Here is a 26374-nt window from a genome sequence, read left to right as displayed (position 1 = left end):
GGCAATTCCAGTGCCAAAAAAAATCGTATCATACCTGCCCCAATAAAGCGAATATCATCACCTGTGACTCTGGCTTGGATATTGTATTCTCGGCACATGATGTCTGATATAGACCGCTATCTCCCTTGTTCCTCCCTTTTCTACAAAATTATCGTTTATGCCGATAAATCAAGTGTGTTCAAATACACAAATAAGATATTGACGTGATAAGAGCCCATAGAATCCTTTAATGATTGATAATTCGTCCATACTTGCAGGCATCGTCAAGCTGTTCGCTTGCTATCACTAAGCTACCAGACGGCTCTGCTAATTTGGCCGGGCGGGAACCCGCTCGCCATAAACCATACCATTCATTAGACTGTGATGCTCGTGAATCATAATGCATTAGATAGGACATGACGGCTCTTCACTACCTGTAATGCTTCATTGAATTGTTTGAGCTTCGTTGGTTATCTGGCTCAGACATGGTCAGCAGCTGACTTCCCTAGGTCTTATCACAGTTATTGATGATATGCTAGTACTATACAGCTATCTGACATGCTCCCAGCGTTCGGAGAGGAGATTTCATCGCTGATGATCGTTTGCTTTTCTATTTCGATTCGAGACCATTTTCTTGCATGAAGCCATTCTCTTCTATGTCAATACTTTGCCCTTGGAATGTTTTCCTAGTAGCTTCTATGTAACATACTTTAGCATGATATTTTTTAACTATAAGCATATTTATACATCTGTTGTGTAGCGAACAACCAAATCAGGTTCGTAAATTATATGCTGTCGATTAATGAATTGAATATATGTATATATAATGCAAAAAAAAAGAAAAAGAAAATAACTTAAAGCAATCAAATAAAAGAGTACAAATATACAAGATGATAGAGCACAATACATATAATAGTAGTAGTACATAGTAAAGATGAATGAAGAGGAGAGTAAACAGGAAGAAAATAATAGATTATTATAAGCATGTATACAATTTTGATGTTATTGTAGTGGTTGGTATAAGCGGTGTATAGTAGTACTAAGTAGCAATAGATCTCAACGACCGTAGCTCGAGCCGGATAATGTTGTGTTTGCTTCGATTTCTATTTTCATTATAGTTAGCCTTATACACCCTACTACTATCTCCAAGGAAAAATGAACAAAATGATAGGGTACCTTTTGCTGCTTCAAAAGATCGCTGGGCGCTTTCCAGATCGGCATCCGTGGCACGATGATTACGGTAATATTCCACGACGCATTGAAGCGCTTGTTCATCACCCAATTCTACGAGTCGTTTCCAATAAACCAAGGCTTTACTGTAGTCTTGCTGTACACCGTGTCCGTCCTCGTAACATCGAGCAATGTGTTGAGAGACCTCCTTAAAAACTTCAATTTCACCTTCTGTCTCTATCTCTAGCAGTTCCTGGAAACCAAGTTCGGGATGGTGTTTCGAAGGATGCCATCCATGTAGATGATACAAAGCCACCATCATCTGGGCATAGCTTGTTTGCACTCCTGTGGGTTCACGAACAGCCTTATCAAACCAGGCATAAGCTTGCAGGTGAAGTTCTCGTGCTTGATCCAAGTCGGCACACTCGTTCGCCATGATATGGATGAGCCTGCCAATCACTAGCTGGAGAATGGGACGGTTCTGGCTCTGCGGATTTTGATACGCTTTTTCGTAACACGCGAGGGCGAATTCCATGCTGTCGCCAGAGTATGGCTGATATCCTTCCTGGTAATATGATCCAACCATTGCGATGGACATGCTGTCGTTAAATTCAGCTGCTCGACAAAAGTACGAGAAGGCCAATTTGCGATTCTGGACAATAAGGAAAGGCTCGTTTGAGCTCCGATCCTTTCCCGAGAAACCTCGATGGTAAATGTAGCCGATCTCGCGCAACGCGATAGCAATTTGGTGCTCTTCTGCAGCGAGCTTGTAGTAATCCCAGCCTGCTTCATAGTTGCCTTGCTCCCAGTAGATAAGAGCCAGCTCGTATGCTGCTTCACCGTGTCCTTGGTTTTTAGCTGTTGTAAAATAGCGCGCAGCAGCAGCAGGATTGGGTTCCAGCCTTGCAAATCCATTTTTGTGGAACAGACCCATTTGAAACTGGGCCCTCATATTCTTCCGGGCGGCAGCTTCATGGAACCACTGCAATGCATTGGTTTCTTCCCCGAGCTCGTTGTACAAATCACCCAGATGGAGCATAGCCTCGGTATACTTGACTCTTTCCAGATCGGCACCATGCATATACCAATAAATTGCTTTTTCAATGTCCTGCTCCATGCCTTCACCGCGCTGGTAGCAGCTACCGAGAAAGACGCATGCTGAGCACCAGATTTTTCGATCATGGAGTGTTGAGGGCGCAGTGGTTGATTCTACGACGGTGCGCAAATTATCGAAACCTTGTTGCTTGTCCTGTCCAAGCTCGCCTACGTCAAGGATGCGATAGGTTGCCAAGCGGAAACGTGCAATCCAATGGGTAGGTTGTTTGTTGAACCACACCATAGCATCGATATATCTACCCAACGAATTATAGATCTCCCCTTTATAAACGGCTGCCGCGCTGTGACCGCAGTTAAATGCTTTGGTGTAGAATTCGAGGGCAATGCCGAGGTCCTTTGAGAACGCACTTCCAAAGCCACTTTCGTGCAATAAGCCGATTTGAACCAATGCTTCGACGTCTCCTCCGCTCTCGGCGTCCTCCAGTAAGTATCGGATTTGGGAGGTATCCCATTGGGAAATATCGTCTTCATCGTAATCGAAACTGTCGCTTTGCTGTTCACGGCAAAATAACATGGCTAGCTCTCGCATGCTTCCGCGATGACCGCTTGTAACACCTTGGTCGAAACGTCGTCTTGCTTCTTCATATCTTGCCTCTTGGACAGCCAAAAGGCCTAGCTCGTAGGCAGCATCCCCATGGCCTTGATCAGCGGCTACTGTGAGCCATATTTTAGCCTCCTGCTCGTTCTTTTTGATTCCTTTGCCATGTAAAAGCAAGTAGCCTATTAAGAACAGAAATAAGCTTCTCCTGTGCCTTCGCGTTTTTTATATTCACAAGAATATTACCAAGATAGTATCGTGCTTCTCTGGCCTGCATGACTGTTTCGGACGAATCCTGATTACCCATCATTCGATCGAGGCGAGGCTGCAGCTGCTGTAAATGTTGCAGAGCTTCAGCGTGTGCACCTTGATCGATGAGGAGCTTTGCGAGTCTGGATCGTGTTCTATCTTGGGCCCAATGTATGGAGCTTGTAACCTGGATGTTGACAGCCCTACGGTACCAAACTGTTGCCTGTATAGAATCACAAAAAGTTCCAATGCCATGTTCGCAACAGACGCCTATATTGAAAAACATATCATGGTGAGTAATGACGGGTATAGCAAAGCTTCTATTGTTCCTTTTGCTTTAAAAAAACCCTTCTAACCTAGTAACTCAAGAGGCTCAATGACCTTCTCTCCTAAATCACCGTGTTTGACCATTTCTTGTAGCATCATATAGGTGGTACTTTGCTCTTTGCTATCTCGCAGATTGTGTAATACAACGAGCCGGCAACTGTTTAATCGTGCGTGCCAGCCATACTGAGAGGAGAGATTGTGCCTCTCAACAATGGTGCTGTACTGCAAGAAAGCGAGATCGCGTTCGGCCTGGCTTTCAAGTAAAACGGCGATCGCAAAGCTTGCTCTGTAATAACATAGATCAAAAGCAAGTCAGCGTAAGAGAAACAAAAAGAAATGCGCAGCATCGGATTATGTTACCTGTCATAGCCCAAATCCTCGGATTTTTTCAAGCATTCATATTGATTTTCGATGCATGGCTCCACAAACCAGCCCTTTTCATGATATTGTGCGAGTTTAAACCAGGCCCTTGGATCATCCATGGACGCTGCCTTTTCGAGTCGTTCGTACCCTTCCTGGAAATTCGTCTTTCCTGGCGCAACAGGAAGAAGATCCATCTCGTAAGCTGCGGCAAGTTCGCGCAACGCGCTCGTATCGTCCTTGGATTCGGCCTTGAGTAACCACATATGCGCCTCAGCAACGGTATCCACACTAGTAACAAGCATTCTAGCCAGAGTCACCATGGCTTCGGGTAAACCTCGAGTAGCGGCACTACGTAGCAATTCCTCCGCTCGTGTCAAATCGCGATACACAGGTGCCAAACCTTCAACGTAATAGACAGCCTCGCAAGCTTGAGACAGCTCATGTCCTTTAGCTGCAGCACCGGCGTAAAGATAGTAAGCCTGTTCTCTGTCCTTAACAGATACGGTCACTCCTTGCTCGTCTGTATAAGTGAATCCGTTGGAAAGCATATCCGCTGCATGGAATTGGCTGAGTACATGGCCCAGATCCGCTGCCTTGCGAAAGTATTCGTGTGCAAGCTTAAGATTACGTTCGACGACACCTGGAATACCTTTCTGGAACGCACGTGCTGTTCGATAGTGTGCATCGGCAAAGTCTTCGGTATCCGCCAAATTACGTAGTAAATTAAATGCAGCAGCAGGATCACGCTGTAGAGAACCAACGCCATGGAGCTGGTACATGGCAATATGCAGGCGAGCGGTATTACGATAAAGCGCTAGTTTATGCATAAACATGGATTCGAGTTCTCGTGAGATGATAGCTTTCTTAAAATCGCCACTTGCGGCAACCTTTTGGAACCATTCAAGAGCTTCTGAACGACGACCAGTACTGTCGAGCAACATTGCAAGTGCGAGTTGCGCTGGAACGCAATGAAGCGGCAAAGTTTGAGGTTGTCGTGCGACTGTTTCGTAACAGCCTATTGCTCTCTGAGTATTTTTTATGCACCCTCGTCCGTATTCAAACTGTTTGCCGAGCCAACATATTGCCAACAGGTCGCCTTGTGCCGCAGCTTTTTGAAAAAGGCGATGCGCCTCCGAATCGTCTTTTTCTACGCCGATGCCGTCAGCGTACAAATTGCCAAGAACACGTTGTGCTTGTGCGAACCCGGATTCAGCTGATAGATGGAAATGCTTCAGTGCTAGTTCGTCGCTGCGCTTCAAGTCGTCACTGCCATGTCGATAGTTGACGCCCATCATGTAATGCGTGGCACCATATCTGCCGTTGTCTGCGCTGTCAAGGAATCGTTCGTATAAATCGAATGCTTTATGCAGGCTCTTGTGCACATGTCGACCTTCCTCATAAAGCAACCCCAGTTGTAACAGTGCTTCGGCGTTGTTCTTATTAAGTTGGATATATTTTAGCAGTGGAAATAGAGAAGTTATTATAGAACAAGTTGAATAATATTCGTATTTTTACCTGCTCGGCTGCGGAATGGAGGAAATTTAATGCTTGTTGAACTGGTACTTTCTGTGGTCGATCATTATCCACATTGTTTTCAAGCTGTTCCAAAAGTAGAGCACCATATGCAGCTTGAGCTTTTGCATAACCTTGCTCTGCAGCTAAGCTATACCATTTGTAGGCAGCTTGGATATTCTTGGTTAAACCTGCCTTGCCGTGCTGATAATAGTATCCGACCATATATTCAGCTGGCGCATAGCGGTTTTTGGCTGCTGCGTTAAAAAGTCTTAATGATTTAATTGCATCCACAGAAACACCTTTGCCATTGGCAAGCATATCACCGATACAATAGAGCGAGCTAGATATAATGCCGAGGATTTGTTGACGCTGCGGATGATTGGGTTGATGCTCGAGCAAACTTTTGTTTGCCTTAGCAGCAGCCTGAAAATATCTGAAAGCCTTGCCGTAGTGTGGTTTTCGACTCGGTGTCTTGCCGTAGTACTGATAAACTGCATAGGGATAGAACGCTTCGATGTGTTCCCGCAGCGCCAGATTCTCTAAGTCGCGGTACTTTTGTTCATCGGTGATGGTGCTGGTTTGTGAAACAAGTGTAGAGTCATCATTGGCGCTTGTCACGAGGCTGTTAATGTCGCTGCTTCCCGAAATAGCAGGTCTGGATGCTGACTCTATTGAAACCTTATCGCTTGAGGCAGTTTGACTAAGATTGGTTGTACTTGTCTGCCGTTGTTTCTGAAGAACACGGATCAAGGCTGGTGATTGTGCAGGTGGGGCAAATTTCGAGTGTATTGAAGAAACAGAGGACATGGATGATGGTGAGGAGGCGGTGGAGAACATAGAGGTGGTAGCAATGGAAGTCGTCGATGATGTTGATGAGAGTGTGGGCGGAACGTATTCTGGGGGATCACTGGGTAGTCGATCGTCGTGTAAGCGACTTTCTTCCATAATATGGCTTTTGATCAGTATGGCGGAATTTATTGTGTCGCTTGAGTAAAAGTCGATGGACAAGCGTCGTTCATAGGTACTTTCGTCGTCATCTTCTATAAGCACCGGCTGAGATATTGATGACGAGGATGGTCGATGACTGCTGTATGGGGACCGATGATGTAGCTGTTGCTGCTGTTCTGTGCCAGATGGTTGTGTTGGTGGATGGTCATTGTGGTAAGTGTGATGGTTTTGTTGAACTTGCTGGCGCTGTTGTTGTAACTGCTGCGATCGTAATGGTCGTGGTGGCTGCGGCTGCGGCTGTGGCGATGATGATGATGGTGCTGCTGAGGTTAGGGATGTTGCAGATACTGTTGGCGGTATATGACGTGCTTTGTTATTACTACTTCGACGATGTTTGACTTTACTGTGGTTTGCACCCATGTTGGTGTTTAAAAAGAAATGTACAATGCAAACAACAGAACAGTTTGGGAAAGGGCCGATCACCAGTATTTATAAAGCGAACGTGTTACTTTTTTTTCTCAACGAACTGCATCACACGAGTGATTCCTAATTAATCAAAATGGCGTAGAATTTTAAAGCTCGACACTTTTTGTGCTCTTTCTTCCCTATACCATCCCCCTATTTTTATGTAGCCTGGAAAACGCGCCATCATCGTCATTTACTTGTAGATGTAGTCGGTACTTCATTGTCCCCCTTCTACACTCAATACGTTTCTAAGCATCTAATTAAGCATAATATTATCCTATATCCAATAATGAGCTATATTCGATTGCGTCACCTCAAGGTAAAAGGTACCCAGAGAAAAAGTACCCAAAAGTGCTTCGTCGTGTAACGTCGCATTTTCTCGCACGGCTCATCGGCGCCCACTTGGGAGAGCAAAAGAGAATCGTAACTGTCGTTTTTAGGATGAGTAAGTTTTCAACAGACACGCGCATTTTATCTGATGCATGCCTTCCGCTCTGACTTGAGATTCAGGATTGATGATGCAGTTCTTGCTCAAATGAACAAAAATCTAAGTTTATCTGTATAATGGCTGTTGATTATTTTCTAATTAGCATCGGGTGGTTCGCCGCTTTGTATTCAACGGACGGACCTATAGTTAACCTGCGGGGTATTTAACGCCTCGTTCGTTGCAGTATAAGGTAAGCGCTTGCGGCGCTAGGTAACGTATCATTTTCACCTTGTCGTCAAAGATAGAAGCATGTGTTCAAAAACTGTAGGTGAATAAATTACAATCCTGATCTTAAGCTCATTACTATTACCTAGTTTTTCCAATGTTTTTCACTACTCAGCATCAATTCTCACCAGAGTATAAACTTGTATTGACAAATTATCAAATGAAGTATAAAAGCATAAATACAGTAGGAAATTGCTACAAGCCTGAAACGGCATATGCTTATAAAGTGCTACTGTCATCTATAACCTGATGACAGTGACCCTGTGCTCTTGGCGTCTATGACCTGCTGACTCACCTCCTCTCCCCTACCGGTAATAGTGCACACGATCGAGCTACTAGCGTATCTATGTATTGGAGCAAGATCGAGACTCATTTTTTCACTGATGTGTACACACGTAATATACATTACTTGCTAGTTACTACACGATAGTATGCATCTCAAAAAGAACACAAAACATTCTATGTCCAAGGTTGCACACATACTCATGGATCCGCAAGTTAGGGCTTTGAAAATGTAAAAAAGCAGGCACAGCAGAAATAAATAGCCAAGCCTACGTACACACCACGTGTACAGTACAGCTAGAAAAAACATTAAGGGCAAAGGGGAATAGGCTGCGCCTTTTGAGAAGATGCAGTACAACCTGCATAAAGAGAGCGTTTGACAAAAACATGCTGTGCTTGTCCTACACGATGTTACAGGTTGTTGTATTGATAGCTTGTTGTTAAAAACAAAGATTATTAGCGTCAACACCGGTATTGTGTGTGTAATCTTCTCTATACGCTTATATTGATATAGAAGTTGTCGTGTTTGATGATAAGTGATAGCCACAACCCGCCGTTGTCACCATCGTAAACACTTTTCCTTCTCTGCGTATACATTTGACCAATTATAGTAGAGGTAACACTTAGTAATAAAGTAACACTTTTTGTTGCTACATTTGGAGACCAGGATTCTTCTATCAATAGATTGCTATTCGCGCGATTGTTGGATAATCATATTACATGTCATGTGCAAGCTTTTTACGAAAACTAGAATGACATGGTCCTAAAGGGGAGTGGATCAGTGGTAGCAAATAGTAAATGGTTGGCGTTATGTGTTAGAGCTAGCAATTTTTTCCATTTGGACTGGCCTAGTATATAACAGATATAAATGCTCTCCCAGATCCAAGCATATGAAAACGCATGCATAGGGCGTTTTGCTCGCTAAGTACTAGATGTGCTACGAAACACATGTTTTTCAACTTCTTATCTGTTGCTGTGCGCTCAACCACTGCTGTATTTAAGATAAGGAGGTGGTGAAGTGGAGTAAGGGAAAACATTTTACTGTACGTGTTTTTTAGACAAGCATGTTGATGAATGAGTAACCTATGTACAAATACGTTTTTTAAACTATCATAGCGGTAGTCAGCTTTGCGATGCAAGTATACGTGAACAAAAAAATAATAGATATATGAAAGTAGCTGTACCTTATTATAAACTTTGTAGCTATTATTGTAATTTTGCATGGCAACATACTCACGCTTTAAACTATCTCTTTTCGGCACTCTCAGGTAATGTCGGTGAATTGCAAGCATGATATCAGACAAAGAACAGCACGGTTGATAGTGAAATATGGCATGTATTCTTGTACTATAACTTTATGCATAGTAAAAGCTTTGTCGTATTCACTTGTTGGTCTAGCCTTTCAGTTCTGTTGTAAAGTCTCAGATTTTTTTCATTTAATCGGTCTAGTCAAGGACATCCGCTCACTTGTATCTTTATGTGTATTTCCGCTGTTACGTTTATAGCAATGAACAGCAGTACACATTTACCTGCATACATCACACGACCAAAGTTCGGCGTTTCAGATGCATGACCAATTCCAAACGGTTTACAAGCAAATCGTTTTGCAAAGTTGGTTAACGATCGACACGTAACATGTAACGCATGAGCAGCGCGCACACACGCACACACATTGGTACTTTTCAGTAGAAAAAAATTGATTTAGAGAAAATAATGGAGAATAATATAAGATTATACGAAATGATATGCAAAATCTGTACTTAATTCTAAAATATGAACTAAAACAAGACTTATGGAGTCTAAGTGAATGCTAATGGATTTGAGGTTGCGAGAGAGAGGAACTACTAGTAGCATGTTGGGAAACGGAAACAAAAAGGAGAGGGTGCGATGGTTACATATATGCCAAATGGGTAAGGAGAATGTGCGGAAGAGTATAAGGAGTATCAAGCTGAAGTAAATTCCAAAAGCCTATCAACTTCATCAATGACCTAGTATTCAAAAGATTGTTAGTACATACTGTTTATGCCATAAACTACAACATATATTGATTTCTATCATTGTTATTTACCGATTGTATGTCAGCCCGTTCCTTCGGATTTACTACCAGCATGGATTTGATAAGTTCTCTTAGTCCATCACTGTATGGATCGCCTTGTGCTGGAAACTTGTACTGTCCATTCAATACAGCCAGGGACATTGATCCACCCACATCATGTGTATTCATCTCGAATGGACTTTGACCATAGGCAGTAGCATACAATAGACATCCGAGGCTCTGTAGACATACAAACGAGAACCCACATTTTATGAGCTCATTACTGTTTGCTTTACATATAAGCGCTATCAAAAATTCCTTCTTACCCATATATCCACTTTTTCATCCAGCTCAGTCCCTCTTTGAATATCGTATAGTTCTGGAGAGCGATAGGCCATTGTCGAATGTTCTGCAGCGAGATCCTAGTAATAATAACCAAAGAATAAATGAATAAACCCATTTTTTACCTTTGAATCGTGCATCCCTCTAGGACTACCTGCTGTATTAACGCATCCTGCCGCGTTTTAACTGTGATGCGCGCTCGCATGATAGATCCAAAGTCGGTTAAAATCGGCGTTTGGCCATCATCTGCAATAAGAATATTGCCGGGTTTCAGATCTCGATGTGCTATATATATTGTCATTAGCTAGATTGTTTTGGTTTCTAAAATATAGGGGAAAATCAACCGGTAATAAGGAAAATTACCATAGGGAACCACTGTTGCTTCTTCGGCATCCTTTGTTCGTTGATAGCCATTGGTGTGGTGGTACGGTTTTGATGGGGTCATCGTGTGACCCGATGAGATGGTGACCATACGCTGGTTCTCGGTGTCTAGAGCAGGTGATTCTTCTTCGTCGTTGTTTCTCATCGGAACCCTTGGAAGTCGAAATGTATGCAGTACACGGACGGCGTAACAGACATTGCGGAAGAAGCGGAACAGGTCTCGTTCGGGAAAATGCGCTTTGTTCAAATTGTTGGCATTGATATTGTCTTGCAAGTTGCCACGCTGTTTACAGCATTTAGTTAGAGATATGGCTACATTATAGGAAACAGTATGTAATCTCTGTTACCTTAAAATAAGGCAAGAAGATATAGACAGTTTTCGTTCCGTCCTTTTCTGTTGTAATACTGGTATTCTGTTATAGCATTCAAAAAAAAATTGTCGAATACAGTTAATTATAAGGTTATACTCAACCATAAGAAGAGGAGGAAGAGACTTTGTTCAACGTCTTTTACCAAAACTTTAACAATATTCTCATGTTGAAACATGCGGTACATGTCGACTTCCCGCATGGCATCTGCAACCGCATCTTGGTCGCCCGGTGGGCAGCGTATTTTCTTAAGGGCATAAAGACGACCGGTTGGGACGTCTTGCACGAGATAAACGAAAGCGTATCCTCTATGTTGCCTATGGAGTCAATATGCATGTACTATCTTTTTGTATATAGCCTGAAGAGGTATAATAAAAGTGATTTACCCTTCGCCAAGAAGTCGAACCACTTTAAACGTCTTTTTGTTGATTTGTATTGTTGGATTGGGAAAGCAGCATGATGTTACGCCGTAAATCGTGTCTCGTAATGCTGATGATATCGACATGAAGGATAAAGGAATGTTGGAGAGTTAGACTAAAGAGTTGTGGGACGTTTTTTATTGCTGGAGAGGTGCTGGAAAGGAGTTAAAAGAGATTTCCCGCTCATCGAGAAACCATAGCAATGCATCATAATAATGCCCCATGCATGCGCTCCAGCATTTTTACTCGCCTAAATATGCTACATGCTAAATTATTGTGCTCATGCCATCGGATAAGTACCAGATTTCATTCCCGCGTAGAGAAAAGTAGGGTTGTCAAGGCCATTTTTAAAAAGCAGTAAAATATAAATCACAACACTATATTCATGATGAAGCTGTCGTGCTGAAAGGGGGTTTCAGAACAGTACCGGGCTTGGAGAGCACAAGAGCCTGCGCACACTGTAACCTCGACCCTGAACCTTTATAGACTTTCGCAATAATTTGAAAGCATATACATTTTCTGGATTGATAGAAATCTCAGTATATACTGTAGTAGGACACGATCCTTGTATTAAACGGTGGCGAAGTGTTATGATACCATGAAGTCAGGCTGCGTGAAATATTAACGTAGGATGTGACTGAAAAAAAGAAGTTTGATAATTGGCAGATGTACACAACACCAACATTGAACTTCCAATATTCCTAATAGATCATATACAACGTAACCTGGCCAAGTAAAGTATACCGTCTGTATCACTAAGTTTTGCTCAGTGTTTTACATAATAAGATACTTGGACACGCTATTTTATTCTGATAGTCAGCTCTTAAACGTTGAAGCGGTCGACAATGTACTTGAATAGAATCTTTTCTTCGCCTAATAAATGGCAAATGCAATATATAGCGGCTCAATATCTATCTTCAGTTGTTGCTTCTGTTGGTCGTAGGAAATATCCTATATCCTTCAAAAGCTTCCTCAGCTCTCCTTTCAACACATATTTGAAATCATAATGTTATTGTATTTTGAATTGGCGTTGATGATGGTCCACGCCCGTCAGTAATGAATATGTGCACTTGAGGTGCATATATGAGCAACGCTTACGATTAGAGAAAAGCCTTTCAAACATCCCACGTTTTAGGATCATATACGTTTCTCGACAGCCTGTAAATAAGTCATATGTCCTAACCTATATAGTGCTACCTTGATTAAAATCACGCAAGGTGATCAGAACACTGTTAGTAGCTTATCAAACTCTAGGGAATTAGTTGGTACCAAAGGAAATAACTGCAGATACTTGCCACATTCGATTAGAGCCTCAATGAACGAATTACAGGATAGAAGCCTCTTTCCATCACATCCGGGGTATGATAGCAACGTCCCGTTTCTTTATTTTATGCACCGTGTCCAAAAAGCCTTGAATCCTTGAAATATGCTCACTGTTCCAATTTTTCTTCCAACAACCTGGGAAGCACCTTCTTTTGTAGTACATCCTACAAATATGAGCATGTTTACATCGCTTCGAAAAGTTGATATACCTAACGATAGCATAATTATTAAAAAATCATCAAATATTGGATTGTATAATAGTAAGCACATCAACACGCTTTAATATTCTTTGGGTAACCTTACAGCTCGCTCAAAAAACATGCTGTGTCAGCGTTGTTTATCTTACAGTGACTTTTTAGAGTTAGAGTAAGAAAACTTTGCTACTATCAAAGAATAGTAGTTACAGTACTACGTAAGCATGGCTTAGTCCCATGTCGGTATATTCAAGGCTATTGATCGGTTTTCTGATTGAAACATTTCTCTTTTCTGGTAGCTATAAGACACTTGATTTACTCCGCAAGATCATCGACGATAATACGTGCTCTCCAAGACGTTAAGTGATGTAGTTTTGGGAAATTTTAATTACACTTTAGTTTGTACTCACAAGTTTGATGGAAAGCAGTAAATGTAAAACTAAATGTGACTCAAAGCTTGTTGTATCAAAACTTCATCTGCTCCTGGGCTGACTTGCTTGTCCCAATGCTTATACTTATGTAGATAATTACAAATGGATAAACCTCCATTACACTAAACAGGTCATGTAGTCGAGGATTAATCGATGTGGCAAACGTAATTAGTGAATCTAGAGTATGCAGCGATCAAAGGAAAGCCAACACCCTTCTCCCCCTTTTTTTTGTTGTTGTTACGGGGAAAATAGTGGGTAAACGGTCTATACAGATCTTCTAATTGAAAAACAGCGGCAGCAGTGGCGGAAGAATGAATGGACTAGTTAATCATTGCAAAGAAAATAAGGGAGTGGTGGCTATGCTGTTTGCACAAAAGATTTATTTACAACGAGATTAGCTTACTATACAAACATATGATGATCAACACTATTTCAATACTTAATTCTAAGCGACTGAATCAAGTCAAACACAAGTACGAATATGTCGTCCAAGTAGCATAGCATGATAATACATTTGCGAAAGTTTGGATGCATTATTTGTTCCTTAAAAATTGTTTGTAAACGTATCACAATATGCCTTGCTAGTCGGTATCATAATTTTAAAGCAAGGTTGATGATAGCGGTCTCTCTTCTTCATCGCCAAACTGCGTTTTCCCGCAGATGTATGTAATCCGCGTTACTTGTTGCGCTTTTCTCTATATGCAGATGCGCTAAATATTAAGCCTTATTTTTGCGTGTTGTTGTGTTTCATCAAAATCAAAGCTGGCTTTTGTCGTCCGTAGCATTAAGATGAAAGTAACGCTTAAATACGCGTCCATTTATTAGTAAATCCACCACCAACAAGTCAATACCTATCTGATCCTAGTTGCTGAAGGTAAAATGATAAACATGTAGAGAGCAACAATAAAACTGTCCTTTGGCAACTTTTTTATCTTCTTTACTCAAGTATTTTCAAAAGATCAAGAAAACAAAGGGTATGAAAGGAAGATAAAGCCCTCTCATCGAGTAAGGAGTAATGCGTATCTCTCAATTTGGGGGAGGAGGGGGCTCGGCTTCCTCGAGGAGGGCGAGGAGGCTGAGGAGAAACATTTACACCGAGAGAAAAGAAGGAAATAGTTGGGTTGGGTGATGAAGAGCATAAGGGGAGTATATACTATGCGTTATTTAGCTACGATAGAGGCGGAAAAGCACAGCTGAGGCCTGCAAGGGATAACATGCGGAGGTAAAAAAGAAGAACTCCAAGTATAACGTTCGGATGTAATTCCTACAGAGGAAATTGCTCGAAGGAGGAACTTCAAGAGGGTTAGAGGAGTAAGAACAGAGTGAGAGGGAGAAAGGAGTGACTGAGTAAGTAAAGAAGTGGGATCAAAGTTGGCGGTTCCATCATCACTACACTCACACATTGTAATGTTTATAAATTGCCGCTTTCTGTCGGTAAAAGGGGTGTGTGAATCTGTCTTAAGCAACCCCTTCCCCCAAAAGGTCTGAAGGCAACACAAAGGGAAAATATGACAATAAAGGATGTATTCAGTACGGGCTTTTGTATGTCTGCAAGTAGTAGTAGGTAAGGTTTGTAGCACATATGCGCTAGAAGAAACAGGGAAAAGCCCTGACCATGACAAACAATCAACTTTCTCGTGCATTAGCTTTTGAGTGATTGTCATTGTGCATGTAAACGTACCTGAGTGTACTATGAAGAGAAGCTTTATTCTCCTCAGTTGCTGTGCTGTTAAGCATCAGAGATAGACGAAAGAACAATTAAGTGCCAGTGTGTTTGAGCGAGCAACATTTAGAGAAATGTCTTGAGCAGGCGCTGTAGTGGTGCATAATACATAGCAACAGCGGCTACTGTTGTGTTTACTGCTGGAAACAATAGGACATCTTTCCAATTCGTGTGCTTCTAACCAGTCCTAAACAGTGTGTAATTTGAGTTACTTTCCTACACTCACTCTGCATAAACTCAATTAAAAACAACAATAACAATAAAAGGGCGGACCATAAATGTATCGTGCACGATTGTTGGTCACTGTTTTCTTTTCCCTTCCTTTCTCGACTTTGTTATATTAACTCGTATTCCAGCTTCTAAGCACTACCATGGGTTTCTTACGACGTGGAAACAAAAAGAAGGAAGAGATATCGGCATCTACAACAATGATGATGACATCCTCGTTTAGCAGCCCTGAACCCCTTCATCTTAAGCTCAACAACAGCAACGGCGACGCTGACGATGATCATGATTATTATGGCTACAACAAACGATCACCGATCGCTAACATGTTTTTGAGGAGCGATCACCGAGAAACACCCTCTACGAAATCTCCAACCAGTTTAACTGATGATATTTATCTGGAGATGGGTTCTTCTTCTGCTAGAAATGATGGTGAGCTCAGAAAGCGCATGATGTTCCACTTTCATTATTGTGTCTACTATTACACCGCTTCACCAGAAAGCCTAAAACTAATCACAGTAACAAAAAAAAAAATAGGGTATCAGCTATCATCAATGCCAGTGACGCCAGCAGACGCAACCACGGATATATTCTTGCCGGATTCTACCGATGCTGATAACAACTGTACGACTGTTGCTGAATGTAAAAAGAAAGGAAGAAGTTCAGTAACCTCTGTCGCCACCGTGGCTACCGCTTACCCCACACCAACAACAACAACGACAAGGGTCGATGCCGCTGTCCTCAATCGTAATCCCTCTGTCATTTCTACTCCCAACCAAGAAGAAACGTCTGCGTCATTACCACCGACATTAGCAGTAGACGCAAATAGCGCCAAACGATCACTTTTCAAAAGGAAAACGGTGTCTATTCTCGATTCAGATATTTCAGACTCTGATGACACTGCCTCATCATCGTCGGCAGTGATGTTTTCTGAGAGTGAGAGCTCGGAAGGTATTAAGCATCAGCAACGAGAAAAATTGTTTGGGAAAATGACCACTGCAGACCCAGGTGGCACCTCTACTACTGGAGGTGGACTTCCTCCATCTCAGGCAACACAGATGGCGAGGATGAAGGAAAGACACCGTCAAGAATGTCGCACGTCATGGCAATCCATTGATAAGCAGCAGCAGCTATATTTGCAACGAGTGACACCCTCAGTTCCAATAATGTACACCATTAATACTTGCAGTGGGGTGTCGCCTAATAACAAATTGTCAGCATCCGAGTCATTTATGTCTTTTGGGTCGTCTTCGCAATACTCGTACGGTGCAACAGCAGTAGAAGCAAAACAGAAGCAACATCTTCATCAACAGCAAACAATATATCGTCCTCGATTAGCACAGCCACTGTCTATGCCGTACGCTCTTGACCTAGTATCTCGAGGCATAGTAGAGCCAGTGTCGCCTTGGAGTCCTACGACATCAGAGGCACTATCAAAGCATAGCCGTCTTCCGAGATCAAACCGGTCAACACGAACATCGTCGATGTCACCGTGCGGCAGCTGCCAGCAGCAGCAGAGGAAAATACCATCAAAAACAGCATCGATACAAACTGCAGCGCCAATGTCCGCTATCCCAGCTTCTTCTAATGATCAAGGACTGATGTATCAACAGCAGCAACAGCAATCGCCAATTATACCTCCTGTTCATATGATGCCGTTGACACCACCTCCAGATGCTGGCGATTCTCCCGTCTCTCCAAAAGCAACAAAGGCAAATCATGCGCTGACGGGGGAGAATCATGAACTGAACATGAAAAGGCTGTCATGCAAAGCAGTTTCGGAGCTCGAGCGCATGCATGAAGACCGATCTCGGTATTCGCTTCCCGATCTTTCCGAGTTAGCGTCCGGTGTTTCTTCTTCTTCCCGGAACAAGCATCAACAACATCACCCTCGTCTGTCCAAGCAGGTATCGCGCTCATTGACGGACCTGAAAGGTGCGAGCGAAAGTAGCACCAGCTACCTACAGCCACAAGACCGACTCGTAGTCATTGATAAGGATGCCAAGAAATCATCTTCTCTTTGCTCACCACCAGCAGCAGCAGCAGCCACAGCAGCTAATAACGAGCCAGAAAAATTTGGATATCGACAACTTCTACCTTTGGGTGACACCATGCCGACTATCTTGGTTGCCAAAGGATCTCCCGATCAATATTATTCATTACTTCCTCAAGGCCAGCACTCTTCTGCTTTTAACCATTATATCAACCAGCAAACAACGATGCACCATTGTTGTCAGCAGCACAACCATCACCCTTCATGCCTTAGGGCAGCACATCAACAACTACACAGCTGCGCTATACAGCTAACCTCTTGCTGCCATCAGCAGAAACATCAACAGCAGCAACAATCGGATGCCCAAATTTGCTCCCATCATCATCATCATCACATTCCACACCATCATTGTCACAATCGTCTTTCTTCTGATGACGCCTATAAATCAACTTTGTCAGGTTGCACAAAGCATCAAAGTAAATGTCGTCCATTGAATGCAGGCAACAGCCAATCCTGCAGTCTTCAGCGAAAAGCATGCCATGCTCGACATCGTCATCACCGTTCATCCAGCCCAGGACACAAAGAAAAGCAGCAGCAGCAGCAGGGCTGCTCGCATCAACATAGCCACACTCACCATGATCACCATCACCGCCGCCACCACCACCATCGCCACCACAGTAATTATGGATGCACTGAGTCGTCGTCATTTTCTATTGCAAGTCAATTTAAATCTTGTACCCCACCATCATTATAATAGCATTGCCTTATCATATTCATCATCAGGTACCTATCCTGTTTTACTGTCGCTATCACTATCACCTATGTATAGCTTATAAAAGAGATCAATGAAAAAGCTATAACGGACGTACATAATAATATATTAAATTAGGCTTGCGTGCAAAGATGTACAAACTTTCAACCTAACTTTCTCAATTCCGAAAATTTAAGTGTGTGAATATAATGGGGAATCACTGTATGAAGGGAATAAATACAAATGCGATGTGTACACACTTCACTTCTGATATCAGCACAGACCAGCGCTTCGCCGTGTTGCACAAAACTTGTAAGGGCCTCGTTCTCTCGCGTAAACAGACACAGTACGACGATGGTGAGAAACATTGGGAGGATAGTGTAGGTAATGACATTTCAAATTGTTTGAAGGGACTTGAAACCGTTTTTCTAGTCTCTTCTCAAGGAATCTACCATAGTAAAACAGGCAATGGAACTCAAAAAGATGCTAGCGCTGCTATATTGTTAAATTGTAAAAAGTTGAAGAGTAATAAAGTACTACATATGCATAATAAGCGATGGGACTTTAAAGTGTTAATGTAATCGAGTATGTGTGTGTGTGTGAATTTGAATAGATGTTTTTTTTTCGCAAAATAATGATGTTAAAAAACAATGTGAATGTGTAAGATGTTAGAAATACTGACGATATAGCTACTAATTGTTAAGAAAACTATTCTGGTAAAACACGTAAGCCGTCTTCAGGTGGCTGCTGAAAGTTTTGGTTGTTCAAATAATTGTTCCATTCCTCCACATCAAAGGATGTTGGTACTCCCCAGAATGCCATATTGTTTGGATCGAACTGGTGTAGTTTGTCCTTTTGTTCTGCTGAAGCCGAATCATACGCGTTGACAAACGGAAATTCATAATCAAACGACTGCTTTGGTGTTGCTGTGGATGTTGCTATAGATACAGGTGTTTCCGGCAGCTTGGTATCACTGTAAGACGTAGTACTTTGGTAGGGTGCAGGTGCTGCAGTACTAGAAACAGGAGCCGTACTATATGATGGTGCAGTGGATGATGACGGCATACTCCTACTAGGAGCAGCAGCAGGGCCAAGGATGGGCGAGGTCGGTACAGCAATTGCAGCAGGAGTAGCTAGGACCTGTTGTTGCTGTTGTTGCCGTTGTAGCTGCCTGTCCTCCTGTGCTCCTGCGCCTTCTTCCAGATTGATGTCACGCAATCCAGCCAATTCACCCAAGATATTGGAATGTCGTGCCGATGTCTTCCACGTCGTCTCGACCTGTTCCATTGCTCGCATGATTCTGTTGACGTTAATTTTAGCCTCTAGCGCAGCATTGCTGTCCGGGGAGGATGCGTCGTTGATAAAGATCGTTCCAGCGGTAAACATAAAATAGAGTGCGTAGCAATTGACGTGGTTCAGCCGTTCTTCTTCCATCAGTGATATTGAAATGTCAAGTATTTTGTTGGCTGCATAGGTGCAAATAGCACCAGCTGGGAATACGGATGGTGTCACCGAATGGCATCGTCCCGGGATAAACAGCCGATGTAACAGGATAAGTGTTGTGTAGAAGAGCATGTGAAGCTGACATCGTTCCAGCGATGGTGCAGGTGCTCGATCGCCTGCACGCGTATTCGGTGGGCGATACAGTACTGATAGAGGGAGTTTCGCCATCCATCCATTCAGTTCCTTATCGAGCGCGGATATAACACGATCTGGTGTTGCCATGACTGAAAGCTGATGGCGCCCGTATACCGTATAGAGTTGTCGAAGAACGGAACCCAACGTCCCGCAAAGTTTGATAAGTTGGTGAAAATTGTCGATGACGCTCGGATCGTCTTCATCAATCGCAGTGGGGAAGGGTGTGTCGTAGTCGCGTTCGTCAATAATGGGTGTTCGACCAAACATCGCGCATGCTAATCGATCCACCACAAAGCAGCAAAAGAAGCTTCGTTTCCGGTTCTCCTTTTCGATATCAGACATTTTCCACTTGTCACAGTTTCTGTTCAAGCCCAAATTCTGAAGCATTCGAAATGCCTGCATATATAAATATATATATCGAGCCACAAATACCCCATTTATTTTAGTCAGTACGTGCGGTGAGTATGTTAAAGATTTGGCTCGGTTTCATTAAAGTGGTTAAATAATTAGCTGCCCTTACCAATCCACTGTACAACCATCCACGAACCGTTTTCATGGCACCTGTCTGATGGCTACTCAGCAAGATGAGTGACTGCACCGTTGATACAGTAAAATTCTCCCATTCATTGTCCAGCAATAGTCGCGCTCGCTCGAAGAAAATATCACCAGCTGTGTCTGGCAAGTTCGGATCAGCGCGCACCCGCGGATCAGGTGAGATACGCGAAGCCAGCGCGTAGATTGAGTTGAGCAAGAGCGGCGCTGCTGGCTGCACTGAGCTATCCTGGCTGTCCAAGGATGCGAGGAACGAGTTCTTGTGTAGGATTGGCAGGAACGGGTAGTAGTGTTCAAAGTATAAGTCGATCAGGTGCTTCGACAGGTCTTTTGGTGGCAATTCGTAAGGGTTCAAGGAGAGCAGTGCTTTCACAGACGTAAGGCGGTCGTTGTTGGAGCCTTTGCAGTAACCTTGCGAGTTAAAGCGAAACACGCCATCACGATAGTTTTTGCTATCACGAAGCATATAGTAGCCAGATGACTTGCCGTAGTAGCGCACTGGACTATTTCCGTCAGTGTACTGACTTCCCAAAGTGTCGTTGTTTTCATTTAGAGCCTGCTGAGTCCGCTGTTGTTGCTGATGTTGTGATGGTTGTTGATGTCGTGGCGCGATAGGACTACTCGCCGTGCTGCTCGGCGTCGATGGTCCTGATACCGAAGGCTGTTCTGGTTCGTTGAATCCTCGTCCCAAAAGACGAGGTCGGACTAGCTCTCCGTAAGGTGTATGAAGTGGTGCATTGAGTTCTGCCATGATGGCCTGTGATCGTGGGTCGTCTTCCTGCACTACACTGCTAAGCAAAGCTTCGAGTCGTTGTAACCGACCTTCAATCGCCTCAATATAACCTTTGGGTGGGCCTCGCTAAATCATTAGTAAGCATGGAGTGGTATGATACAATATGCTTCATTAGCTTTACACAAATAGACCAAATCCTCTCCCTCTCAATCAACCTTGTAGTTTCCAAATTTACCTTTTTGTTTGTTTCATTGTATTTGCATTCAAGGCCTACTGTCTTGCAGTTGCTACACTGGGGAAGCGTACCGTCGCATTTGACTTTTTTACGTCGACATTGGTCACTGCGGGTTTATCTTTTTGTTAGCAGTTCCGAAAATCAGAAAAAGGTTAAAATAAGCCAACGTACCAAGCTTTACTGACACGTTGTCGTTTCGCTGAGTGGTTCTCGTCTGCCATTCTTTATCGTCAGTCGTTTTTTGGTAAGTATCAGAACACAGAAAGAAACGTAAAAACCTAAAACGGGCCTTCTCTTTTTCTTTCCTGAAAATTGGAAAAAGGTTGTGCCGAAGATGCTGAGGAATAACAAGGAACTGATTCATTACTACGCTTTCTAACAGGGCTGCGGTTGTGGGCTCAAAGGCTAGTTGGCTTCATCACTCTATAGGCTTGTATATTTCTCTTGCAATCACTTGATAAGCATAACAAAATATACATTGCTGAAAAGAGAGTGCTCATCCAGACGGTTGCTTATATGCCTGCCACCCACCTGCCAGATCGCTTAAAGAGATGGGGATCAAAAGGCTGCATATACCTTTAACCGGCTTGCGGGAGGCTTGGATGTGTCCCAGTTTACGTGGAGATCCTCTGGTATGATGAGGACGGTACAGTGTACCTTTGACTTCTTTTCCAAAGCTTTACAGGCTTTGCAGGGTTGCATTGGCTCGTGGTGATTAATAATTAAAAGTCAATCTGGTTCCCACGAGCACATTTTGACTACCAATCCATCCATTATGCAGCGAGGAACCCGATTATGAATCGTGACCGCTTGGTATATGGAGAATGTTACCAACGAAAGGTATGCCGCATCTTAACATGACGGTAGCTTCGGAAACGATCTCATCGGTCTTCACAGCCATATCAGTCACCGACATTGAGTTGACACATGATTGTGCGAGTCGGTGTAACGTCAACCTCGTTTCTGTCAAAAGCCCAAGTTACGTAGATCAGCATGTAAAGAAGTATGTTGAGATATAATTTCTGGTTGCTTTAGCGCATGCCATGCCATGAAAGTATCGAGCAAGCGTGCGATTCTTGGGATTTGTATATTTTGAGATGGTGTATCGAAAGGGGGTTGATGCTATCATCTGTCGCGAAATCGTTTGTCCGATGCAGCTCCGTACTTGCTTATCCGATAATTGGCGTCAAGTGCTGCACGCCATCAGTATTTTCTTACATGAGCTATCTCAGCATGCTGTTTGTTTCTTCTTAATAACCATTCTTCCCCTGGACCTACATGAGCCTGTAACACGTTGTCAGTGAGGACGACCGAGATTAGCTATAACGCAATAAAACACTATTGATCACTGGTGACCGAGACATTATTCATATCAAATATGTCAACATTTAGACGTACTGTCTACTTCACATGCAGTGTGTGTGGTAAGGATTTGTAAAATAAGTGTACAAGCGAGTTGTTCAAAAAGAGAAATGGCCGATACTGGCAGTTACTACTCGCTAGATGATGGTGGTAGAGCAAATGACCTTGCTAAGTACAGTTTTGCAGCTGGACTTGATGTACCGAAGGTGCGATGATTGTGTGCCGCTTGTAGTATGAACCGCCTATTTCCAAAAGGCGGACCAAAAGGTATTAATCCGAATATGAAAATTGCCTCTTTTAGTGGGTAATGATGTCATTGGCAGACGAACAATAGAGAAGTTTATGCTGGCAATGAAAGGAGCGTCGGACAAGAAGACAATGCATTGCTAAGTTTTAAATTCAACATTAGAACAGAGGGATGAGGACAGAACGAGTTGATATTATGTACATACAAATTATCAAATATAAAACAGTTTTAGAAGGATACAGAGTGTAGAAAGAGATAGTCTAAATTATTTAGAAGAAACAGCGGGCAAGCCAGAAAGCGCATCGGCTGTGACGAGATGGGAGTTTGGATCCTGCAGCAAGGTGTACACAGCCATCCATTGTAATCGATGCACTGCCCACGTACTGACTTGCCAGAACTGCTGGCGCTTCTCACTGTGTCGCATACCACGCAAACCGTCCCAAAAGGTCAACCCAACCGTGTTCGTGCCGCGTTGTTGGCGTCCGAATTGCGTGACCAGATCGGCACCGCGTCGACCTGTCAGCAGTGGGGCACCGTAGCCAAGAGCCGGCACGAGCTTGTTGGTGTATATCGGCAGCGTAAAGTAGTCTGTGAGCGAACGATAAAGGAACGGGAATCGGTACGGTGACGTCAGTGGAGACATGCGAAGATGCATCAATACGGTGATGGGGATGGCAGTGAGGAACGAATAGCCCATCCCGCGCAGCGTCTTGAAGGTGTCCAGCATCGTAAACTTGCCCTTGTGTCTCCTGTCAAACAGCTCGATGCGCTTGGATACAACTGCAGCCTCGTTCTCCTTTTGCTCTTGGATCTCTTCCTTTCTCTCCTCCAACAGTACTTGCTCGGGAGTCGTCATTTTATCTTCTTCATGGGTGTTATTGTTTTCTTGCTGTTTCCATTTGCGTGCTTCGCGCTTGGCACTCGCGTTCAGCATGGTTTGCTCGTCGTATTGCGGATGGCTGGGCACGGGAACAGAGGACGCAGATGGAGGTGCCTTGTCCAGGTTGCTACCGGTCACCTTGGCGAACGATGGCGCCTTGTCCTTCTTCTCTTCTACATCGGCAGCAGGATCAGCTGTAGCAGCCGCCTCGGCAGCATCCCCAATCTTGGATATTTCTGTAAACATGGCTCTGTCCTCTGTACTGGCAGCGCCTTGTTCAGCCATCTGGTTCGCCTGTGCAAGTGTAGGAAAGTTCTCGTGGGAGACGTCGCTGGGGTCGGCTGGCTGGTTTGCCAGTTCCTGGTTTTGCTTTTCAACAGCAACAGCGCGTGGACTCGGTTTTTCTTCTTGCGGAGGAGGTGGTTTGGCAGCCATTTTGGCAAAGCTCTGTGAGGGCGGCGGAGGCTTGACCTTGACGGATGCCGATCCCAGCATTTCCTTGACGTCCGGTATATGCGATAAACTTTCGGTTGACTCTGCAGACGGCGTTGGGCTCGGCTCCAGGCTTGGAAAGTCTTTGTTGCCAGCAACGTTGGCGAAAGAGCGCTGTGGATGCGGAGGCACCGTTGAATCTACCTTGTCGCCCTTCCGCTTCGTCTTGTCGTCATCGTCGTGATGCAGCAGGTCGCTGACGCCCGTGGATGGGTGACTGTCGACAGCCTTGGATGCTTCTTGAGGGGATGGGAAGTCGGTGACGAAAGCATAAGAGCGCGTATTGTTGGATTCTAACACAACGTCCAATGTCAATCAAGGTTGTGTCATAAACTGACGACACATGCACACAGTACTACCTGAAGAGTTCATGGGAGAGGGAGACGGCTTGCTAAGCAAGTCGCTTACACCGGTGGCGGCGCTAGTGTGCTTGTGCTTGTCGGCAGCAGCAACTTCCTGGGGTGACGGAAAGTCGTCGATCCACGAGGAATGACCACCACCTGCAGCAGAGGAGGAGGTGGCTACTTGCTGCTCACCATCCCGATGTTGAAGCGGATCGACGCTTTTGAGTTGTTGGTCAGTAGAAGTAGTAGTGGTAGTAGTATCATCCATGTGCGAGCGGTTCCATTCACTGGTTTGGTTTGACATGTGGGTAAGGTGGGCAGAGCAGAGTAGGAAGAAAGAGGGAAGCAAATGTGTGCTGTGTCAGATTTTCGAAACTTTTCTATTAGAAGCCCATGACATGTTTGTGATGCAAGCAAAGACCTATCCAATCAGCCGGGTTTTGCTCAATTTGGAAGGTAAAAGTCTCGACCTCAGCAAATGATGGTCTGTGCGATGCAATCGGGGGCATTATTTTTTGATTGAAAGGGAGGTGTGTGTGTGTGTGTGTGTGTGTGAGTGTGTTTTCCTAAGGTCCTTCCTCACCCGTCATTGGTTTATCTCATTTCCCCAAGCATTTGGAGTCTTTTTTGATAGTGTCGAGACCCTTCGATCAACCCTACTCCTTCTCTTGCTGCTGCTCCTTCCTTTACTTTTTACTCTTTTTTTCTTTTTTCCTTTTCTCTTCTCTCTTGAATCTCTGCTGGATCAAAGCTCGCCATCGCCCGTTCTGGAATTCCAACTCTTTTCTCAACGACGGCCCCCTCGAGGCCACAAACGCAAAAGAAACTTTGTCCACGATTCACTCAATCAGCGACGATTACCGTTCGGTTTGGCTGGATCGTCCACCATGATGATGGGATCGTCACGACCAACAACAGCAACAACAACTACAACCACGGCTGCATCTTTTCCAGCGTCTCCGCCTCCTCACTTTGCACAACACATGATCAGTCCAAAGCTTGGGAACACTATCATAGCAGCAATGCCGATAGCAGCAACAACAACACATCAGCAGCAACAACAACAACAACCGTCTCCACCGCCGATGACAAACAAAAGGAACAGTAATAGCGGTAACAGTAGTGATACAAGCATCAGCAGTGCCAGCAGCACCAACAGCAACAGCAGCAGTCGGAAGCGCCCGATCCACACGGGTACGCAAACGGAAAGCTACACGCCTCCGACGAAGGCACGAATTGTGGACTCACCGTCGGCCGAGGCATCTGACATTGTTCATGACGGGCAGGCCTGTATGTTCAATATGAAACTAGATGAGCGAGGAAGCATTGGTAAGAGACATGATGCTTTATACAAGAGAACGGGAGGGAAAAAGAGAGAGAAAGAGAGACAGAGTGGAAGGAGACGGTAAAGATAAGGCGCTTGAAATAGCTAAATTCCCGGTGATGTTTCTTGTCCAGCTGCATTGTGTTACCTGCCAACCAGAGTGCAAACCCTGATCGAGTTTTACCACACAGTAAGCATCACAGTTACGGCCAGTGCTTGTGTCCCATGTAGATTAATTGCTTCGGGGGGCGCACATCGTGCATATGTTATCACCAGCTAACTTGGCTAATTACTGTATTTCTATATAGGAAATACCACTCGGATACCGGGACATGGGCGTCGGGGACCTGCTTGTCAAAAGCGCCTTTGAGTGGGCCGCAGAGCGCAATGCTCTCGTCATTGCAACGTGTCCTTTTGTTCGCCGCTATCTTGCACGTCACCAGCATAGCAACGTCGTAAGCACCGAGCAGGAGGCTGTAGAACGCTTAATGAAATAAAAGATAAAAATCATACACGTTTCACAAGCAGTATATAAGATCATGTTTCCATACACGTTATAAAAGAGTACTTCGACACAGTATATAAAGAGTGACATGGCCCATGCCTTATTCATCATGACGAGTGGTGGTTGGCGGTGACACAGAGAGTCGCACATGTGTGAGGGCCACACAAAGAGAGCAGCAAATGAACTGGTCCGCAGTGAGTTATTTAATTATTA

The 26374-nt window shown here is 44.0% G+C and overlaps 7 protein-coding genes across 7 annotated transcripts; 3 read left to right on the top strand and 4 right to left on the bottom strand.

Annotated features, from left to right (window-relative positions):
• Positions 1–1035: 1035 nt before the first annotated feature.
• Positions 1036–6625, bottom strand: BDB00DRAFT_871753 (uncharacterized protein; the record flags this gene model as incomplete). Its single annotated transcript, XM_053126864.1, has 6 exons — positions 1036–1082; positions 1156–2985; positions 3050–3322; positions 3409–3665; positions 3740–5178; positions 5258–6625. The coding sequence occupies 6 exons, from the start codon at positions 6623–6625 to the stop codon at positions 1036–1038; spliced, it is 5214 nt and encodes a 1737-aa protein (XP_052980259.1).
• Positions 6626–9289: 2664 nt separating this feature from the next.
• Positions 9290–11633, bottom strand: BDB00DRAFT_820340 (kinase-like domain-containing protein). Its single transcript, XM_053123294.1, has 8 exons — positions 11177–11633; positions 10936–11098; positions 10770–10835; positions 10405–10705; positions 10196–10326; positions 10026–10121; positions 9733–9939; positions 9290–9652 (listed from the first exon to the last, which is right to left on the bottom strand). The coding sequence occupies exons 1-8, from the start codon at positions 11293–11295 to the stop codon at positions 9608–9610; spliced, it is 1128 nt and encodes a 375-aa protein (XP_052980258.1). The 5' UTR covers positions 11296–11633; the 3' UTR covers positions 9290–9607.
• A 3618-nt stretch (positions 11634–15251) lies between these two features.
• BDB00DRAFT_871751 (uncharacterized protein) lies at positions 15252–18022 on the top strand (the record flags this gene model as incomplete). The annotated part of the gene is made up of 4 exons (XM_053126863.1): positions 15252–15537; positions 15643–17574; positions 17669–17881; positions 17988–18022. The coding sequence occupies 4 exons, from the start codon at positions 15252–15254 to the stop codon at positions 18020–18022; spliced, it is 2466 nt and encodes an 821-aa protein (XP_052980257.1).
• Positions 18023–18319: 297 nt separating this feature from the next.
• On the bottom strand, positions 18320–21661 carry BDB00DRAFT_820337 (fungal-specific transcription factor domain-containing protein). The gene is made up of 5 exons (XM_053123293.1): positions 21539–21661; positions 21179–21344; positions 21008–21113; positions 20008–20898; positions 18320–19883 (listed from the first exon to the last, which is right to left on the bottom strand). The coding sequence occupies exons 2-5, from the start codon at positions 21226–21228 to the stop codon at positions 18558–18560; spliced, it is 2373 nt and encodes a 790-aa protein (XP_052980256.1). The 5' UTR covers positions 21229–21344; positions 21539–21661; the 3' UTR covers positions 18320–18557.
• A 295-nt stretch (positions 21662–21956) lies between these two features.
• On the top strand, positions 21957–22445 carry BDB00DRAFT_820334 (uncharacterized protein). The gene is made up of 2 exons (XM_053123292.1): positions 21957–22291; positions 22406–22445. The coding sequence occupies exon 1, from the start codon at positions 22046–22048 to the stop codon at positions 22259–22261; it is 216 nt and encodes a 71-aa protein (XP_052980255.1). The 5' UTR covers positions 21957–22045; the 3' UTR covers positions 22262–22291; positions 22406–22445.
• Positions 22446–22596: 151 nt separating this feature from the next.
• Positions 22597–24711, bottom strand: BDB00DRAFT_340133 (uncharacterized protein). Its single transcript, XM_053117003.1, has 2 exons — positions 24348–24711; positions 22597–24281 (listed from the first exon to the last, which is right to left on the bottom strand). The coding sequence occupies exons 1-2, from the start codon at positions 24634–24636 to the stop codon at positions 22882–22884; spliced, it is 1689 nt and encodes a 562-aa protein (XP_052980254.1). The 5' UTR covers positions 24637–24711; the 3' UTR covers positions 22597–22881.
• A 581-nt stretch (positions 24712–25292) lies between these two features.
• BDB00DRAFT_820330 (GCN5-related N-acetyl-transferase-domain-containing protein) lies at positions 25293–26373 on the top strand (the record flags this gene model as incomplete). The annotated part of the gene is made up of 3 exons (XM_053123291.1): positions 25293–25661; positions 25791–25846; positions 25965–26373. Coding segments are annotated over exons 1-3 (586 nt in total), but the record flags the coding sequence as incomplete, so codon positions are not given.
• Between the last annotated feature and the right edge of the window lies 1 nt (position 26374).

This window comes from Zychaea mexicana (genome assembly GCF_025766255.1).
Source record: "Zychaea mexicana strain RSA 1403 chromosome Unknown BDB00scaffold_31, whole genome shotgun sequence".
Taxonomy (NCBI): Eukaryota; Fungi; Mucoromycota; class Mucoromycetes; order Mucorales; family Lichtheimiaceae; genus Zychaea; species Zychaea mexicana.
The sequence above is the reverse complement of the archived record's forward strand: the minus strand, read 5'-3'. Positions and strand labels throughout refer to the sequence as shown.

Bases quoted from the DNA above. Each gene is read 5' to 3' on its own strand.
- BDB00DRAFT_820340 (XM_053123294.1), bottom strand. From the start codon at position 11,295: ATGTCGATATCATCAGCATTACGAGACACGATTTACGGCGTAACATCA. The intron at 10,836-10,935 runs GTAAAAGACGTT...ATGCTATAACAG, and splicing joins AGAATATTGTTAAAGTTTTG to AATACCAGTATTACAACAGA. The intron at 9,653-9,732 runs GTAAATAACAAT...TTTGAATACTAG, and splicing joins AACGGGCTGACATACAATCG to GTCATTGATGAAGTTGATAG.
- BDB00DRAFT_820337 (XM_053123293.1), bottom strand. From the start codon at position 21,228: ATGGCAGACGAGAACCACTCAGCGAAACGACAACGTGTCAGTAAAGCT. The intron at 21,114-21,178 runs GTACGTTGGCTT...ATAAACCCGCAG, and splicing joins CAACGTGTCAGTAAAGCTTG to TGACCAATGTCGACGTAAAA. The intron at 19,884-20,007 runs GTAAGGGCAGCT...TTATATATGCAG, and splicing joins GATGGTTGTACAGTGGATTG to GCATTTCGAATGCTTCAGAA.
- BDB00DRAFT_820334 (XM_053123292.1), top strand. From the start codon at position 22,046: ATGCCATGCCATGAAAGTATCGAGCAAGCGTGCGATTCTTGGGATTTG.
- BDB00DRAFT_340133 (XM_053117003.1), bottom strand. From the start codon at position 24,636: ATGTCAAACCAAACCAGTGAATGGAACCGCTCGCACATGGATGATACT. The intron at 24,282-24,347 runs GTAGTACTGTGT...ACGTTGTGTTAG, and splicing joins CTCTCCCATGAACTCTTCAG to AATCCAACAATACGCGCTCT.